The sequence below is a fragment of the Hyaena hyaena genome, unplaced genomic scaffold (assembly GCF_003009895.1).
Source record: "Hyaena hyaena isolate Hyena2069 unplaced genomic scaffold, ASM300989v1 scaffold_181, whole genome shotgun sequence".
Lineage (NCBI taxonomy): Eukaryota > Metazoa > Chordata > Mammalia > Carnivora > Hyaenidae > Hyaena > Hyaena hyaena.
The window spans coordinates 550,174-568,477 of record NW_024080813.1 but is presented as its reverse complement, the minus strand read 5'-3'; the positions used below and the strand labels follow the sequence as shown (position 1 = coordinate 568,477).

Here is an 18,304-nt window from a genome sequence, read left to right as displayed (position 1 = left end):
CAATACTGCTAGGAATTTACCCAAGGGATACAGGAGTGCTGATGCATAGGAGCACATGTACCCCAGTGTTTATAGCAGCACTTTCAACAATAGCCAAAACATGGAAAGAGCCTAAATGTCCATCAACTGATGAATGGATCAAGAAGATGTGGTTTATCTACACAATGGAATACTACATGGCAATGAGAAAGCATGAAAGCTGGCCATTTGTAGCAACATGAATGGAACTCGAGGGTATTATGCTAAGTGAAGTAAGTCAGTCAGAGAAAGACAGATATCATATGTTTTCATTCATATGTGGAACAGGAGAAACTTAACAGAGGGCCACAGGGGGAGGGAAAGGGGAAAAGATAGTTAAGAAGAGGGTAAATAAGAGACTCTTAAATACTGAGAACAAACTGAGGGCTTATGGGAGTCGGGGAGAAGGGAAAATGGGTGATGGGCATGGAGGAGGGCACTTGTTGGGATGAGCACTGGGTATTGTGAATGAATCACGGGAATCAACCCTCAAAACTAAGAGCACACTGTATACACTGTATGTTAGCCAAATGGACAATAAATTATATTAAATAATTTTTTTTTAAAAAGTACTCAGATGCATAGGAGCACATGTACCCCAATGTTCATAGCAGCACTCTCAACAATAGCTAAAACATGGAAAGAGCCTAAGTGTCCATCAACGGACGAATGGATCAAGAAGATGTGGTTTATCTATACCATGGAATACTACCTGGCAATGAGAAACAATGAAAGCTGGCCATGTGTAGCAACATGGATGGACCTTGAGGGTGTTATGCTGAGTGAAATAAGTCAGGCAGAGAAGGACAAATACCATATGTTTGCACGTATAGGAGGATTAGGAGGAACTTAACAGAGGACCATGGGGGAGAGGAAGGGGGGAAATGGTGGGGGAGAGGGAGAGAGGCAAACCATGAGAGACTCTTAAATGATGAGAACAAACTGAGGACTGATGGGTGTGGGAGGGAGGGGGGAGATGGGCATGGAGGAGGGCACTTGTGGGGATGAGCACTGGGTGTTATATGGAAACCAACTTGACAATAAACTCTGTAAAAAAAAAAAAGTAATCAGAATATAAAGCAAAAACAGGTTTACTGTTTCAAAACAACACAATTATAATTATTTAATAAGGTCTTCTAAATGATCATTATTCTAACATCATTCCATCCAGATACACTAACAGAAAGTGCTAACCTCTTTTTCCCCGAGTACCACTCAATGAAGAACCAGTGTAAAACAAGAGGAAGCATAGCCATAAATCCAAGATAAAGCCAGTCATAAAGCTCTGGAGACTCTGTGCAAGGCTGACAATATTTTTGTGCATTTGTTCTCTGTCCTCTTGGGCACACCTACAAAATATAAAAACAATATTTTATGTACAGATATTATTTTAGGACATTGATACCCCAAAGTCATTCTATAAGGACATCCCACTTCAGTTTAAACATGTTTACAAGTACATCTTTTAGAAATAAGAAAGTGCATAAGTAAAATAAAATCTACACTGTATTTGGTTTATCTACATAACACTCTTAAAAAATTCCTTTTACTAGGTTACTCAAACTTGAAATGATAAACTTAGTTAATAACACTATATAAAAATAATTGCAAAGAAAAGTTCTGGAGTTTTAATGTTAACTTACCACCCAAGTCACTGTTCTATATCCTTAATAAAAATTAAAAGTTATGATAAAATTATAAGATGCTAAAAAAATACTAACTCTGTCAAAAAAGATGTATTATAAACAATATGACAACACAAGAGTTTTATTAATGCCTCATATTTTAATAAATTAATGAGTATACTGAAGGAAGAAAGATTCTATGTATGAAAGCATTTCAAAAGCACAAAGATTTTAGCAAGGAAAAAACACAGCAAATGTTAAGACTTACCCCACATTCTCCATATATTTCAGTTGAGCCATTTTTAAATAATAGGGTCTTCCCACAGTAAAGTCCAAGGCATGCTGGTTGAATATCGACAGCTTTTTAAAAACAAATGCCAGTATAGTAACATCTTTTGTGATTATAAAAAATAGTGTAATAACAGCTGAAGCACCTGTCAGAAATACCTCAACACAGTTCTATTAAAAAATGATACGTATTAGACAAAAGTCTTGATACACTTATTTTTAAACTTAACTTTCTCCTTTTACACTGTGACAATGCAGAAAGTTATACTGAAACTTTGATGTTAATGCTATTCCTTATGATTAAGACCCCTCAACCAGCAGAGTGGGATCTATCCCCAAAATCCAAAGCTTAACGTGGGATGTCCCCAAGTAGCTATTCCCCCTTGATGAGATGGTCTAGACTCTGCATTTCCATTTTTTAATTAGGAAACTAGCAGAGGATCACCACCCCTTATTTTGCCCAGTAAGAACAGTAAGTGTGCACATAAGCACGCGCACACACAAAATATCACCTTCGTTCATTACAGAACACGTTTTAATACCAGAAAAGCAGAAAAGACGTAACTTCAAAATACAGGGCAGGCCTTTAAAAGAAATAAATTTACCTTTAGAAAAGGCTTACAACATTGTCCTAACTTTTGTCATTGTTTTTCAAGGACAGGTGAAAATTTCATCAAGGTTGTCACTGGGCAGAGGCAGATTCTAAACAAACACATTAGAATCTTTGATCTCAAAGCTTAGGGAAAATAAAAAGCAGCTCTTCTTTACAAAAAACAAAACAGAAAACAAACAAAAACTCTGGTCCTACAAATTGTCTGTGACCTCATCAGCAGGAGGAAGTTATTAAAGTTTTTTTTTCATCGGAGACATGTGATTTCCTTTGTTCATTGACTTATTCATTCAATAAACATGCATTAAGTATCAGATTCCCCAGCTAGGGGGGGACGACTTCTTTTTTTTTTTTAATTAGAAAAAAGAAATTTATTTTCTCACAGTTCTAGAGACTAGAAATCCAAGATTAAGACATCAGCAGGCATAGTTTCTTTTGGGGCTCTTTTCCATGGTTCATAGATGGCCAACTTCTTAGGGGGGGACTTCTAAAGTCCACAGAGCTATGTAACAAGAAGCCTTGCCCAAAAAGAACCTATAACCTAGAGTGTAGTAACTCCGTAAGTGAAATAAATCAGTTAGAGAAAGACAAATACCATATGATTTCACTCATATGTGGAAGTTAAGAAACAAAACAGATGAACATAGGGGAAGGGAAGCAAAAATAAGATAAAAAGTGAGATGGAGACAAAACGTAAGAGACTTAACTATATATAGAGAACAAACAGGGGACAGCTGGAGAGGAGGTGGCTTGAGGAGGAGGGCACTTGTAATGAGTACCGGGTGTTATATCTAAGTGATAAATCACTGAATTTTACTCCTAAAACCAATACTGCACTATATACTAACTAAAATTTAAATAAACTTTTGAAAAGAAAAACAAAAGGAATAAATCCGAAACACCTGTGGTCAATAATGAATTAATTTGGAAAATATGCATTTTATGATCCTTGTAGGGGCCAAGGGCAGGCTCCCAAAATGTGCCGCTTTGATATACGGATTATTTTAAACAAATGTTACTTAAGAAAACAACGGGGCAAGGACTCTCTGACCCTCTGTCCTCAAAGCAGGGAATAAACCTCCCATATGAAAAAAATCCTTATACTAAGTAAAAAGACATCCTTATAGTGATAATGACTTTAAAGTCAAAAACGCTGCAGAAATAAACCTTGTTATTTTACTAATCTTCTACCTTAGCCCAAAAACCTGTTTTCCTTTACCTGTAAATTCCCTCCAAATTTATGTCTCTTTGTCTAAAATGGATAAGAACTGCCTCCTTGGTCATTTCATTTCAATTTCATAATTGGGTCTCCATGCACATATTATAAAACTCCTGAGAGTTTTTTCCCTGTTAATCTGCCTCATGTGAGTTTAATCATTAGTCCAGCTGGAAAACCCTAGGGGTAGACCAATATTTTTCCTTCCTTTCACTATTTTTGAATAACCGTTTTCCAAATTCTTCATGAATTCACAATCTAGAGACTGCTTTGTCCACAATGCCCTTTGCCCTTTCAAATCAAGTAGACTTTTGCTTTTTTTCTCCTTGTATTGAGAAACAATAGCAATAGCAGGGACTAAAAGGCCTCAAGTTTAATGTTTTCACTATTATCGCACTTCTTTTTTTAATCCATGGTCTTCTTTACCTTATTTGGCACTTAGTTTTTAACCAATTATAGTCACTATGTCCTAAATTACTAACAGACAAAAATCTGGGGGAAGACAGAAGTTAAAGAATTTGGAGACTTCTTCCACGAGGATTTTGCATCTAGGAGATGTTTTATAAATACATTTGTATGTAAATAATCTAAAGTTCTCCAAATCCAAGGCCTGAAAACCACTATGATTAACTGAAACCAACAACAGCTCATCTTCGACCAAACAAAACCGCGGCTTCCCCTGTCGGTTCAATTTCCCTGGTCATCTCCTTTCCTGTAGGATGGCTAAAATTTTAAGATTCTTTTTTTTTTTCTTTTTTGCAATGGTCTTGCCCCTTTGCGAAGGTCCCCGTAGACTTAACGTCTGATGCTGAAGAAGGCGACAACAGCTAGGCAGCAAGTAGCTTCAGCTTCCTTTACAGTTTTGGGGGCACTTACGAACGCCCGCGCTTTAAATTCTTAAATAAACCATGACCGCTAAACAAAAGAACTAAAACAAGGGCAGTGAAGTGACCTCTCGAGCATTACGAAGGCCTGGCCTGTGCCCCGAACACTGTCGGCCTCCCCTCTGCGGCACGTCTCCTCTGCAGCGCGAGGGGCCGAGACCACCCCGACCCCTGGAGGAGTCCAGGGCCCGCCCGAGGGCGGTGCGAGCAAGGGGCAAGGATGCACCGCTACCCGGAGGCCGCCCGTAGGGGCAGAGCCCAGAGCCGCCAGCGAGGGGAAGAAGCAGGGACCAAGACAAACGCTTTCCAGGACTTCGACGACCACTCACCCATTGGCCGCTTGCAGGTTTCCCTGAAGAAGCTCCGAAATCAGACACCCGGGCCGCACCGCCCGGACATCCGGGCCACAGCCGCCAGGGCGGCTCCGCCTCCTGGTAACCGAGGCGACCGCCCCGAAGCCCCGCCCCGAAGCCCCGCCCCACCACCTCGAAGCCCCGCCCCTCGCCCCTCCCCGTCTCCGCCCTGAGGCCCCGCCCCCGAGGCGGCCGCAAGTCCAGCCCCTCTAGCACCGAGTGTGGGGGTGGGCTTGAGGCCGGCAGCGCGCACTGCGGTGACGTGGTGGTGTTCCCGGACGCAGGCCATGGAGAGCGCGGTGGCTTTGCCTCAGCTGCCGCCGCACGACCCGGGGACGCCGGCGCTGTCGGTGGTGGACATGCACACTGGCGGCGAGCCCCTGCGCATCGTGCTGGCGGGGTGTCCGGAAGTGGTTGGCCCCACGCTGCTGGCCAAGCGGCGCTACGTGCGCCAGCACCTTGACCACTTGCGACGACGGCTCATGTTCGAGCCACGCGGGCACCGGGACATGTACGGGGCCGTGTTGGTGCCTAGCGAGCTGCCGGACGCGCATTTGGGCGTCCTGTTCCTGCATAACGAGGGCTACAGCTCCATGTGCGGCCATGCAGTGCTGGCGCTGGGCCGCTTCGCCGTCGACTTCGGGCTCGTCCCCGCGGCCCCGGTCGGTGCCCGCGAGGTCCGCGTCAACATCCACTGCCCGTGCGGGCTGGTGGCCGCCTTCGTGGAATGCGAGGGCGGCCGCAGTCGCGGCCCTGTGCGCTTCCACAGCGTCCCGGCCTTCGCGCTGGCCACAGGTAAAGGGCGACACCCTCCCAGCTCCGGGACGCAACTGACTACACTAACTGTCTCTCTGGCCTGGAACGCACGCAGAGCAATTAACACACTCTCTTGCCTTTGCAGTTAGTGAAAAGGTAGTTCCAGTCATTGCAAATGTGTGTCAGCCTTGCGGATTTGTGCGGTGCGTGCGCTTCGATTACCCCGCAGATTTATCTGTCTTGGTCTTGGGCGATCCTTGAGGAGTACAGACTTCCTTCCGTATCTCCCTTACTCAGCGCCTCGCTCCCCACTGTCAGACATTCCTAGAGATTTAACACTTGGGTAAACCTGTTGCATTAGAAAGAGCAAAGGACAGCCAATGTACCAGGGTTCATTGGCTCGTTCAGAATACACATACTAGACACATTATTACTCCCTGACAATTTACTAAACCCTGTCTTTTTCCTCACCTGTAAAAAGCGCCCTCCCCACTTTTTTGGAAAAGAATTAAATAAGAATGAATGAATGATGCAATTTATAAATCGGTAAGATACAGATGTTGTTGCCCTTATTTAAGAACAGGAACAGGTGTTGCCTGGGTCCAAATCCTTACAACCCCTTAAAGCTATCTGTGCAACCTTAACCAAATAACTGACCTCTCTGTGCCTGTATTCTTTTCATTCGTTTCATTGAATTTTTGGTGAAGATTAAATAAGAGTATGCAAGGTACTTAGAAATTTAACAAAATATTTCTAGAGACAGAAGGACTGCAGAATATATAGGTTTGCTAGGTTTCTACAAGTGATGAGCCTTTAAAAGGTTTTGGTGGGTATAGGATGTGTATAACTATAACCCTTACCAAGAGGGAGATCTCCCCAAAGCAGTCATGACTGAAAGTGAGCTGGGAGCTAATTTAGTCCATTCAGGAATAGGGTTATCACTTCTTTTCTTGTAAGTCTTCAGTGCATGCATATCCTTCTATTAGATCTTGATCTTTCTTGAGGATTTGGATTCTAGATTAGCCAGATTATGAATGATACAGTAATAGCGCAGGCATTTGCCAGTCTTAGAGCAACCTCAGGCAGTTGAACCATACAGGTTGATGAGGAATTCCTGGGGGAAATTTATGCCATTTTGCCCTCTACGACAGAATGGTGTCACATCCTAACTGGGAGGGCACTTGACAGGTGTTTGTTTAGGATTGTATCTCAAAAACCTGAGCAGTTTAAATAGCTTGGCTATCTAGTTTCTCCCCCAGGCAACCCCAGCACCAGATTAGAAGCACTCTACATTTGTGGGAAATGACAGCTGGCAGCAAGATCACCGACTGCATCATCATTCAGGGCGGGTTGGGGCAGAACAGCCAATCCATAATCACAGTAGCTCCTGAGAGCATCACTGTGTGACTATGCAATAATCAGTGGCCACTAATGGTCCGTTTGAGTCATTAAAAAATCCTAAATTCTGTACTTTGAAAAATGCAAGAAGGGATGACTGACAGTGTTCAAGATCACTGTTCTGCCCCTCCCCATCTTGATGACCTTGTGAAAGGGAGTCATGATCTGCAAATTGAAGGTGACCACAGTACCCACCTCAGAGGACCACTGAGGTTTTTTTCACTCCATTAAGCTAAAATGAAAATCAGTTGTCTAAGTGCTGGAACACTAGGTAGTCAATGAATATGTGTAGAATGAGTAAATAAATGAAATTGAGAGAAGAACATGGTGATTAGCAAATGTAAACATCCTAAGTGCCCTGTTCCCACTGGAAATTAAACTTTCTGCCTTACTATCAACATTTAGTGCGTTCCTGATTTGTGCCAAGCACTCCCCACACAATATCACATGGACTTCACAAAACAATCCTTTCAGGGGGGGATAGCAGTTCTATTTTACACAGGACACCAAAGCCACACTTAGCTTTCCGGCCATCCCTCATTTCCATCTACTTCCTCATTCTCCTTTCATTAGGTTTGATTTTTGTGTTGCACCGGTATCCAGATAAAGATATTTTTCATTCATGTTTGCTCTTAAGTTCCACAGGCATACTCGATTATAAACTTGCTCTGTTTGGACATGTCATGTGTTAAAAAGGGCTCTGTGGGCTAGCCTGGAACTGATACGATACCAGTATCTGTGCACAAGCTCAGGACTATAAGAAATACTGTATTTTTCACAATTTCTGACTCTGAGACCCGACTCTGCCTTGATTTGCCTATAGCCTCATCCCTCCACATGTGTCCCCCTTGCTGATATATGTGTAGCAAAGTTTTCGCAGAAGAGCCGAGGCCTTGGAGAGGAAGGCCTTTTGGTCATTAGCCTGCACGGCTAACCAGTGAAGCATTATCTATCCCTGTCCGTGTGGCTCCTGCCCCTGTCCCCTCCTTTTCGCTCTCTCTGTCACACCCTGTAGCCTCCCTGAATGCTGTGGGGAAGTCAACAAAGGTCCTCTGCACCGAGGACCTGCCGCCTCTTTTCTCAGTCCAGAGGAAACCAGGAGAGGCAGTTCTCCCTTCAGGACACTGCTTTGCCAACAAACCTCTTTCCCCTGAGATCTTAGGTTTCCATAAAACTCGCTTTCTCCCCTGACGTAGCCTCCCCCAAAGGCAATGATCACCAAGCCAGAATGAGCTGCGGAGGAGGAAGAGAGGAAAATGCAAGAAGGGGTAAAACAGTTTTAACATCTCCAAATATCATCCAGCCCCATTCCTTGGAAATACCAGTTTAGGATTTCAAACGACTGACCTGCAGGTGAAACTTTGGGTATGCCAGGGACGTAGAATACTCAAAAACTCTGACACAAAAAGGTACTGTAAACATCAGTGACTCTATAATGGCTTTATTCTGAGTATTTGCAGGATGCTTTCACGAGATGAAAATACATAGATGAATAAGTATATATAACTTAAATAGAAAAATCTTTTTTTACAATTTTGTTTTGACATTACAGTTGAAGAAAGCCAATTTGTGAATAGGATCCAAAATCCTGTTTTAAACAATTTCCCGTAGTATGAAAGGGGACTTACATTTTCCTTCATAGTTTTCAAACCTTGATGTCCCAGAATTTCGGCTGTCTCCGCCTCTTTGAGGTTTCCTAGCAAAGATCCTCAGAGCAATTACAAAGTAAGTGTACATGATTTAAGAAAAACATGGCACTAGGTGTTCTAAAACTTATGCAAGCATTATCAAGTTAAAAATAGATGCACTTAGCTAAAGGCCTATTATTATTTATCTGATGCTTATTTTGAAAATGAATTTTTGTTTCATTCCTTTTTATAGGAAAAAGCACCCCTCCACCAAAGCACACATTTTAAAAATGCTGTGAATTGTTATTGCCAAAATACTACAAACAAACTCTTCTCAAACACATCTTTTTTTTTAGATCTTTTAGTGGATGTTCCTGGTCGTGGAAAGATGGCAGTAGACATTGCATATGGTGGAGCGTTTTATGCATTTGTTAGTGCTGAAAAGTTAGGACTTGATGTTTGTTCTGCAAAGACAAGGGACCTTGTGGATGCAGCGAGTGCAGTGACGGAAGCAGTTAAAACTCAGGTCAGTACAAACACTGCTTTCGTAACAAATACCTTCCTCCATGGCATGGAGGGAGTATAAATTACATCCCTACACAGAAAATGAAATGTTTATATATTTAAGTCATTAGCAGTACTAATAATAAGGTACTGGTTACAATCTTGGTCTCTATAGCAAGACTACCCAGGAGTCCTAGTTTTGCCACTTGTGACTTTCGTAACCTTGAATGAATTACATAACCTTCCTGTTGTAAAAGGGAAATTATGAAATACCTGCTTCCTAGGATGTAATGAGTAAATCAATACATGTAAAGAACTTAGAATAGTACCTACCTATAATATAGATTCAATAAATAACTTAGTAACTTTATATATATACTAGTATAACTTGTGGTTATTTAAACATATAGGAAATGTATCAGACAGTATTTCATTAACTTGAAATGCAAATGCTTTGCTACATGTGACCATTCTGCAAAACTTGAAAATAATGTCAGTTATAGCTCACAAAATAGATTTCATTAAATCTGATCAGACTTTATTTCACAGAGAACATTAATTCCTAATTAGTGAGTTTTTCCTATATTGCTAAGTAGTTACCTAAAATAACTACTCTAGTAAGTCTAGTTTTGACTTGGGAAAACTATTCTGATAAAATCAGTTTGGATAAGTAAGTCTAGAATATTCTTTCATTTCTAGAATAAGCAAGCAATTTTACATTTAAAATTGGGACCTGTAAAAAAATAAAATAAAATTGGGACCTGTAAATAAAACTCATATACAGTATTTGAATGTTTTAGCATATAAGAATTACTATTCTAAGGAAAAAAATAATTTGTGAAAAATAGCGTCTAATATGCTTATACTAATAATTATTATGGGCCTATTTAACGTACCTGAGATGTTAATAACATAATTTATAACTTAAACAAGATAAAAATATATACTATATTCCTGTTCTAAATTGTCATTTTTCCAGGACTGTCAATACCAGTATCTAGAATTATTTTATCATGGCAACTTCTGAAGCTCTGAATTTATATCCATTTTCTCTTCACTAAGCAGACAGCTAACAGTTTGAGCTAAAATCCGGCATAAAATAACTTCACCTTATTTTTAAGGAAATTAAGAGGAAAAGTCTTCATTTCTTCTTCTTCTTCTTTTTCTTTTTTTTTTTTTTGAGAGCTTGCACCAGAGAGGGTTGGGAGAGGGAGAGAGAAAGAATCCTAAGCGGGCTCCACGCCCAGCACAGAACTGGATGCAGGGCTCTATCTCACAACCATGAGATCATGACCTGAAACGAAATCAAGAGTTGGACATTTAACTGACTGAGCTACCCAGACCCCGCCAGACAAAGTTTTCTTAATGAAAGGAGTAATTTTGAACTTCTCATTAAAGCTTGAACTTCTCACTGAGCTGGCAAGGGGTGGACTTTGAGGGAAGAGGGATTCTGAGAAATATAGTCAAGAACCACATGTGAGATGACCATCCATAGTATCATCTATTAGTACTAAATCAGGTAGCAGAGCCACTTTGTGAATTGTTGACCATTCACACCGCTGATGCAGATTTAGGGAAACACCATTTTGGTGGGGGCTGGTGTTAATACAAATTCATCTTCATTTATTTTTTTAAGTTTTTATTTAAATTCCAGTTAGTTAAAATACAGTATAATATTTCAGGTGTGTTCATTCCTTTAACAAACATTTACCAAGAACCTACTGAGTTGGACTATGCTATGCTAGAGACTCAAAGCAAGAACAAACCCACTTTCGAGGAGCACAGTCTGGTGGAAGGAGCATACCTGTGAATAGTGTGATGTAATGATGCTAGAGTGGAGGCGGGGCATAGGGCTTTAAGAGGATGGGGAACAAAGATCCAACAGGAAGACATCTTATACTTGGTTTTCGATGGACTCTGGATTTTAAGAATCCAAATCTATTCAGTTATTTTAGGTGACAGGTGAGTAGTAGTGGATGTACTAATTTTAAGGGCGCACGTGGAACTAAGGTTATAGTTTGAAACGTAGCAGACATTGCAGAAACCAGGGAAAAGTTCAACGAGACCTCCAGAGAAGACCTGGAAGCATTGCACATTCGGGCCTGACCATACTTTACCACTCACGTGCCTGCCTCTCTCTGTGTGTATCTGCTGCTTTTTATAATACCACTGACTTCGTCCTTTTCAGTAGACCTTTTTTTTTCATCCATCCATTTCTGTTAACTAATAGCTTCAGCATTGTTATAACGTTTGCTTGCTCGTGGCCTCTCCCAAGTCCTTGTCTCTGCCCATGGAATTAACTTCAGCTCTAGCTATTCATTGTCTGATATTTCTATATTATCCGCTTCAAGCTCCTGAGAGGGAGCATGTGACCGCCTCAGCTCCTCCTGTTTGAGCAAACATGGCCAGTCCATGGATTAACGATCCTGGGGTCAGTGCTTCAAAGAGTGTGAGCCTCTGGCGTGCATGTGTATAAATAGGCCTGTTCCTTTTTTTTTTTTTTTTATAGTTTATTTATTTTTGAGACAGAGAGAGACAGAGCATGAGTGGGGGAGGGGCAGAGAGAGAGGGAGACACAGAATCAGAAACAGGCTCCAGGCTCTGAGCTGTCAGCACAGAGCCCGATGCAGGGCTCGAACCCACGACCTGTGAGATCTGACCTGAGCCGAAGTCGGACGCTCAACCGACTGAGCCACCCAGGCACCCCAGGCCTGTTCCTTTAGAAGAGGCTATCTGCAGGACAGGTTCCTTGGAAAGGACTCAAAATATGATGAGGATCGTAACTTCCAATAAAACTATGTTTACTCATCTAGACAAAGACATCATTTACTGCCCTGACCCAAAAGGTTATTTTTAAAATGACAAAGATTGAAAAGCTATGCCTAAGAGTGCCCCATCTAAATTACTTACTAAGATAAATTTGAATCAAAATATTTATTTTACACGTAATTTTACATGACAGATTATTTTACCTGATAATGTTTTTGGTTATTTGCAGTTTAAAATAAATCATCCTGAGAGTGAAGACCTTTCCTTTCTGTATGGAACTATATTAACTGATGGAAAAGACACTTACAGTGAGGAACCAACCACCAACATCTGTGTGTTCGCAGATGAGCAGGTATTGGAACTGTAATGTTTGCCAGAAAATCCAGATCGTATGGAACTGGAACACCGTGAACGCTCTCATCTTCATTTACTCTGCAACAGGTTGACAGAAGTCCTACTGGATCGGGAGTGACAGCTCGAATTGCCTTACAGTATCACAAAGGGCTTCTAGAACTGAACCAGACCAGAGCCTTTAAAAGCAGTACAACTGGCTCAATATTCACAGGGAAGGCTGTGAGGGTAAGCAACACCCTTGGCTTCTTATTCGTAAGTGTGTTACTTTTGAAACTGAAGAGGCCCGAGTTCGGTGTTAGGGAAGTTTCTTCACCTAGCTCTCAGAAGAAAATTTTAGGGGCACCTGGGTGCCTCAGTTGGTTAAGTGTCCAACTTCAGCTTGGGTCATGATGTCACAGTTCATGACTTCAAGTCCCACATCGGGCTCTCTGCTGTCAGTGTGGAGCCCGCTTCAGGTCCTCTGTCTCCTCTCTGCCCCTCCCCCGCGTGTGCTCTCTCTCCAAAATAAATACATTTTTAAAAGCAGGCCTGTAAAAACGTCTGTTCAGCTAGGATATTGGTCCTGAAAGTGTGGTTTGGAATCCCTAGGGGCCCCCAAGTTCCTTTCTAAGGGTCCACAGGGCCAAAACTTAGTATGCATTCATATGAAGACATTATTTGCTTTTCACTTTCATTGTCCCATGAATGTACAGTGGAGTTCTCCAGAGGCTGTATGCCAGGTGACATCCCAACTGACTGAATGCAAAAGCAGACATCATGCACATTGTCTTCGAGTCTGAGATTGAAAATAAAATAATCTACAACATCTATTGGGTGCTTCACTATATGTTAATTTCCACACTAAGCGGTTTACATATACCATCTCATTTAATCCTCGTGAGAATCTTGGCCAGTCAGTACTGTTATTATCCTTTTATTAAAATTTTTTAAAATATTTATTTCTGAGAGAGAGAGAGAGACAGAGCCTGAGCTGGGGAAGGGCAGAGAGAGAGGGAGACACAGAATCCGAAGCAGGCTTCAGACTCTGAGCTGTCAGCACAGAGCCCGATGCGGGGCTTGAATCCACAAACTGCGAGATCGTGACCTGAGCCGAAGTCAGACACTTCGCTCAGGCGCCCCATTATTATCCTTTTTAAACAGATGATTACATGGAGGATATGAGAGTTTAGGTAATTTGCCAGAGGTCAAACAGTTAACGAGTATTGGAGCCAGACTCTGAATGTGGACCTCTCCGTGTAGACCGTGCACTATTAAGCACTACTATATTGCTATTGGACAAATTTTCAGTGAGGCTTTTATTATAGCAGCTTTATAAAAAGATAATGAAATTACTGTATCCTAATCTAATGATTGACATTTTATCATAAGAGTTAGTTATTCTCATGTTTAAGAATTAAGAAATAAAAGATACTCTGTAGTTAAGATTTGGAGTTATTTCTTTATAGTTAGTAATCATACTTGACAGGATATCTTCACTCACACCCCATGCCTTCCTTCGCTGTCTGGGCTCTTCCAAGCTCTTGGATGGTGCCTTCTCAGTCTCTTTCCCTGCCTCAGCTTCCTCTCCCTGTCCTTCCACTTATAGGTCCCCAGCATTTCATCCTTAGTTTCCTTCTCATCTCATCTGCATTTTGATGCCACTGGGCAATTTCACCCCACTTTTGAGCCTTCAACTCCCAACCACCCCACTGATGATCACCCCCAAACCCTCCTCCCTCCTATGCCCACTATGTGCCTGCCTTTCTCCTGAGCCTAACACTCATATTCCCAACAGTCCACCACACTCATATGGAAATGACTGTCCCAGAGATATGTCATCTTGTTAAACAGTTCTTCCTTCCTTCCTAAATGTGCTCCTCCTGTCTCATTCCCTATCTTGGTTAATGGGAGTATCTGCTTCACTTCCAAGTAGGAACTACGCTCATATTTAACTCATTCCTACTCCTCACCTCCCATTTATGAGTCCCCATGCCTGCCAGTTCTACGTGCAAAGTATCTCCGCTATGCTCTTCTCCCTCCTCCCTAAAAACTATTCTAGTAACTCTAGAGTCCATCGATGAATGAAGGTTGCCTCTAAAGAGGTTTCTAGGTTTCTAATTGCTTTCCTCTCTGATTTGTTTCCATTTTACAGGTTAACTTATCTAAAACACAAATCTGATCATGTCTCTCTCCTTAAAAACCTTCCATTACCTAAAAAGATTAACCTTGGGATTTCTTTAAAATGATAACAGTCAAGAATATAACTTTTAGGCCAGACACGACGTTAAGTGCAGTATTTTGATATTATACTCCTTCCATCCTTCCTCAGGAAGCAAAATGTGGAGATTTTAAAGCTGTTATAGTTGAAGTATCCGGACAAGCCCATTATACAGGTACAGCAAGTTTTATAGTGGAAAATGATGACCCACTGAGGGATGGATTCCTTCTCAAATGACTTCTGTGAGTTTTCAGCGCTCTCTCTGAATTACATGGAAAATGATCTTCAAATTGTACATGTCAGCCAAGTTCCATTCTTTCTAAAATAGGATGCTGTGTCTAAATGTAATCATTGTACCTCATCTTTGCACATGTAATTGGTATAAATATCACCTATGTCAGCTTACAAAATGCTGAAAATTCAGAATATTTTTCTAGTGATTAACCTATCGGGCAAAATTAACACCTTAGCCTTTGTTAGTTTTAAAATGTTATGCTCTGCTAGTTCCTATGATACTTTGTTTTAGATGCTCTTTGACTAATAATAGCTTGAATTGTAGCCCTCACAACAATGCCTCTTACAAGTCCATTATTATAGTCTTCAGTTTTCAAGTAAGATAATGTCCTCTCTCCGAGCAGGATGTAAGGGAGATGGATTATTTATTATAAGGTACTCAACACTTGGCATACATAGCCTGGGATGGATTAGGATGGGTCAGCTTCTTTGGGCAGATATCACGGCTGCTGCCAGGACCTTCTCTCTGCTGCAAGGCCCTGCTCCCACACCGAGGCAGCTGAAGTGCCATAAGCTGGTGTGAGAAGACCAATAATCAGACTTTGGCTCTTATAAGAGGGATTGTTTACTGCATTATAAACTCAGTGGAAATCAACGAATTACTACGGTACGATGAATCTCTTACTCCAACAATTAAATGCCAGGTAGATTTAAAACCTGAAAGAAATGTTAACTATTAATTCTCGCTAGTTAATTGTCTATGAGCCTGTTAAAAATAAAATTTGACCATTTTCAGTCACTATAAAATGAAGTATGAAAAACTTCTTCAATATGTGATGCCCTCAATATTCAGTAGAGTCACCTGTGAGATAAGTAATATATTTTTTCCTGAGCATACAGAAACTGAAGTGATTACTTTTAACTGGTTTTGTCATCTGGTTAAGTCTGTAATTGAATTACCTGACCAAAATGAAGGCTTCTTAGCTTATAACTTTACAGTTAATGTTCCTGGATTCCCCATTGTACAAAAACTAATGTTTTCCACTCATTCTCTATAAAATCCTGTGGTAAAGGAATCACCTACCTTCAAAAAATTGACACTAGCTTACTACAACCAAGAAATTTTCTACACATTAGAGAGATTTGTTGTACATTCATCTTAAAATGAAAATAGAACTACTATTCTCTCTTCAAATTTCACGTCACATTAACTTGAAAAAGATACATATACTGTTTAAAAGTTACATTTTACAGCATTTTGTAGTGGGCCACATGCATATCCTCTAACGAAGTACACCACAAAAGGCGAATTGTCCTATGGCTACCAAGGGTGGAGAGTATTTTATCACTGATGTTGATTAAATTGTTAGCACTTGGTGATGATAAAAAGCAGACTCACTTTAGTGGATTTTATTATTGTTTTAAAATTCTCAGGGCGCCTGGGTGGCTCAGTCAGTTAAGCGTCTGACTCTTGATTTTGAGTCAGGTCATGTTCTCATGTTCGTGAGATTGAGCTCCCCATTGGGCTCTATGCTGGGTGTGGAGCCTGCTTAAGATTCTCTCTCTCTCCCTTTCTCTCTCTACTCTTCACTCTCATGCTTTTAATTTTTTTAATGTTTATTTTTGAAAGAGTGACAGAGAGAGCGCACACACACGCACATGCTCGCAAGTGGGGAAGGGGCAGAGAGCGATGGAGATACAGAACCCGAAGCAGGCTCTAGCCTCTGAGAGGTCAGCACAGAGCCCGACGTGGGGCTCGAACCCACGAACCATGAGATCAAGACCTGGGCCAAGTCGGGAGCTTAACCGACTGAGCCACCCAGGTGCCCCATACCTCTCTCTTTTTAAGAAAATAAAAAATAGGGGCACCTGGGTGGTTCAGTTAGTTAAGCACCCAACTTCGGCTCAGGTCATGATCTCACGGTTCATGGGTTTGAGCCCCATGTTGGGCTCTGTGCTGATGGCTAGCTCAGAGCCTGGAGCCTGCTTCAGATTCTATAGCTCACTCTCTCTCTGACCCTCCCCTGCTCACGTTGTCTCTCTCTCTCTAACTCAGAAATAATTAAAACATTAAACAATTTTTAAAAAGAAAAGAAAAAAGAAAATTCTCTACCAACAGTGCACACTCTCTTATCAACTGCATCACGGTGGACCACTCCCACTGCCCCACCTGTGGCATACCACTGTTTTTATCCCATTTATCCACCAATGGTCCTCAATGATAGTTCAACTTGCAATCTTTCAAGTTTATGATGGTGGGAAAATGATACACATTCAGTAGAAACTGGACTTTGAATCCAGATCTTTTCCTGGGCTCCATACACGTGGCACCATACTCTCTTGTGGTGCTGAGTGGCCATGGTGAGCCACAGCTCTGTCAGTCGAGCGGTCACGAGGGTCAACAAAGGAACACTGACAACCATTCTGTACCCATACAGCCATTCTGTTTTTCACTTTCAGTACAGCATTCAATACACTATGTGATATATTTAACACTTGATTATAGAATAGGCTTTGTGATTTTGCTCACAGTAGGCTACTGTATGTGTTCTGAGCAAGTGAAAGGTAGGCTAGGGTAAGCTCTGATGCTTGATGGGTTAGGTGTATTAAATGCATTTTGACTTAAGGTATTTCCACTTATGATGGGTTTAAAACTGGATGTAACCCTATTGTAAATAGAAGATCCGTATATGAGGGAAATACAAGCCAGACATGTTAAATAACTCCCCTAAGGTCACCTTAGATGCTGTGAATCTAGGACTTCTGACTCCCAAGTCCAGTATTTCCCTACTATACTTCTTCTACTCCTAAGATAATACAGCCAGAACTTTCTCTGGGATATAGGACTTTCATAAAATGTTATATTTCTTGAACATTAAAAAATAGTTAGTGCTTATATCTTCCTAAGTTCTATTCCAAACCTGAGTCTGACCCTTGCAGTAACATTCATCCCTTCTGTCTTTCACTGTCTCTCTTGGAATCAACACTAGGGACATTAACTGCACCCCGTCCACGCCTCCATGTGTCTAACCAGTCACAAAGCCCCACTTCTAGATATGCCTACAGCTATCCCTTCCCATCATTGGTGAGGGTCTTGTAACCTCTCTCAAGCAACCTCCTTTCCCTCACTGATCTCTTAGCTTTAAGTACTTACATATGCTCATCATAAACAAAATGAAACAAACATTTCCTTTGTCTGCCTTCCCTCTCAAGGCTTCCTTCCCCCGTTTCCTTCCCTTTGTAGTCAAATTTCTAAATTCCTGATTCTCATTGGGTACATTTTCTCATCATCCATTTGTTATTTGACTGTTGCCATCTGGCTTTAACCTCATTATTCATGGGAAATTATGCTTGATCTAACTGTCAGGTCTAACAGTAGCCCGAGGGTTTATGCAATCCATGCTGGACACTGCTCCTTGCTCCTGGCGGGCAAGTGTGGTACATTGTAGAGCAAGTACCTCCATTCCCCT

The 18,304-nt window shown here is 41.4% G+C and overlaps 2 protein-coding genes across 5 annotated transcripts in view; one reads left to right on the top strand and one right to left on the bottom strand.

The window, feature by feature from the left end:
- Nucleotides 1–5,062, bottom strand: part of LOC120237469 (JNK1/MAPK8 associated membrane protein) — a 44,282-nt gene extending 39,220 nt beyond the window's left edge. For 2 of the 4 annotated variants that reach the window (XM_039240772.1, XM_039240775.1), the window contains exons 1-3: nucleotides 4,971–5,062; nucleotides 1,912–2,003; nucleotides 1,213–1,367 (exon numbers count right to left, since the gene is read on the bottom strand). In XM_039240772.1, the coding sequence (XP_039096703.1) occupies nucleotides 1,213–1,367; nucleotides 1,912–2,003; nucleotides 4,971–4,974 (251 nt within the window). In that variant the 5' untranslated portion in view covers nucleotides 4,975–5,062. The remainder of the gene's footprint in view (nucleotides 1–1,212; nucleotides 1,368–1,911; nucleotides 2,004–4,970) is intronic. The other 2 variants (XM_039240773.1, XM_039240774.1) reach the window with 2 other exon arrangements.
- Nucleotides 5,063–5,232: 170 nt separating this feature from the next.
- L3HYPDH (trans-L-3-hydroxyproline dehydratase) lies at nucleotides 5,233–16,239 on the top strand. The gene is made up of 5 exons (XM_039240781.1): nucleotides 5,233–5,789; nucleotides 9,133–9,302; nucleotides 12,279–12,401; nucleotides 12,491–12,628; nucleotides 14,712–16,239. Exons 1-5 carry the CDS (start codon nucleotides 5,282–5,284, stop codon nucleotides 14,835–14,837), a joined length of 1,065 nt encoding a protein of 354 aa, XP_039096712.1. The 5' UTR covers nucleotides 5,233–5,281; the 3' UTR covers nucleotides 14,838–16,239.
- Nucleotides 16,240–18,304: the final 2,065 nt, after the last annotated feature.

Coding starts and splice junctions, on each gene's coding strand:
- L3HYPDH (XM_039240781.1), top strand. CDS start 5,282: ATGGAGAGCGCGGTGGCTTTGCCTCAGCTGCCGCCGCACGACCCGGGG. Junction 9,303..12,278: donor CGGAAGCAGTTAAAACTCAG/GTCAGTACAAAC, acceptor GGTTATTTGCAG/TTTAAAATAAATCATCCTGA. Junction 12,402..12,490: donor GTGTGTTCGCAGATGAGCAG/GTATTGGAACTG, acceptor ACTCTGCAACAG/GTTGACAGAAGTCCTACTGG.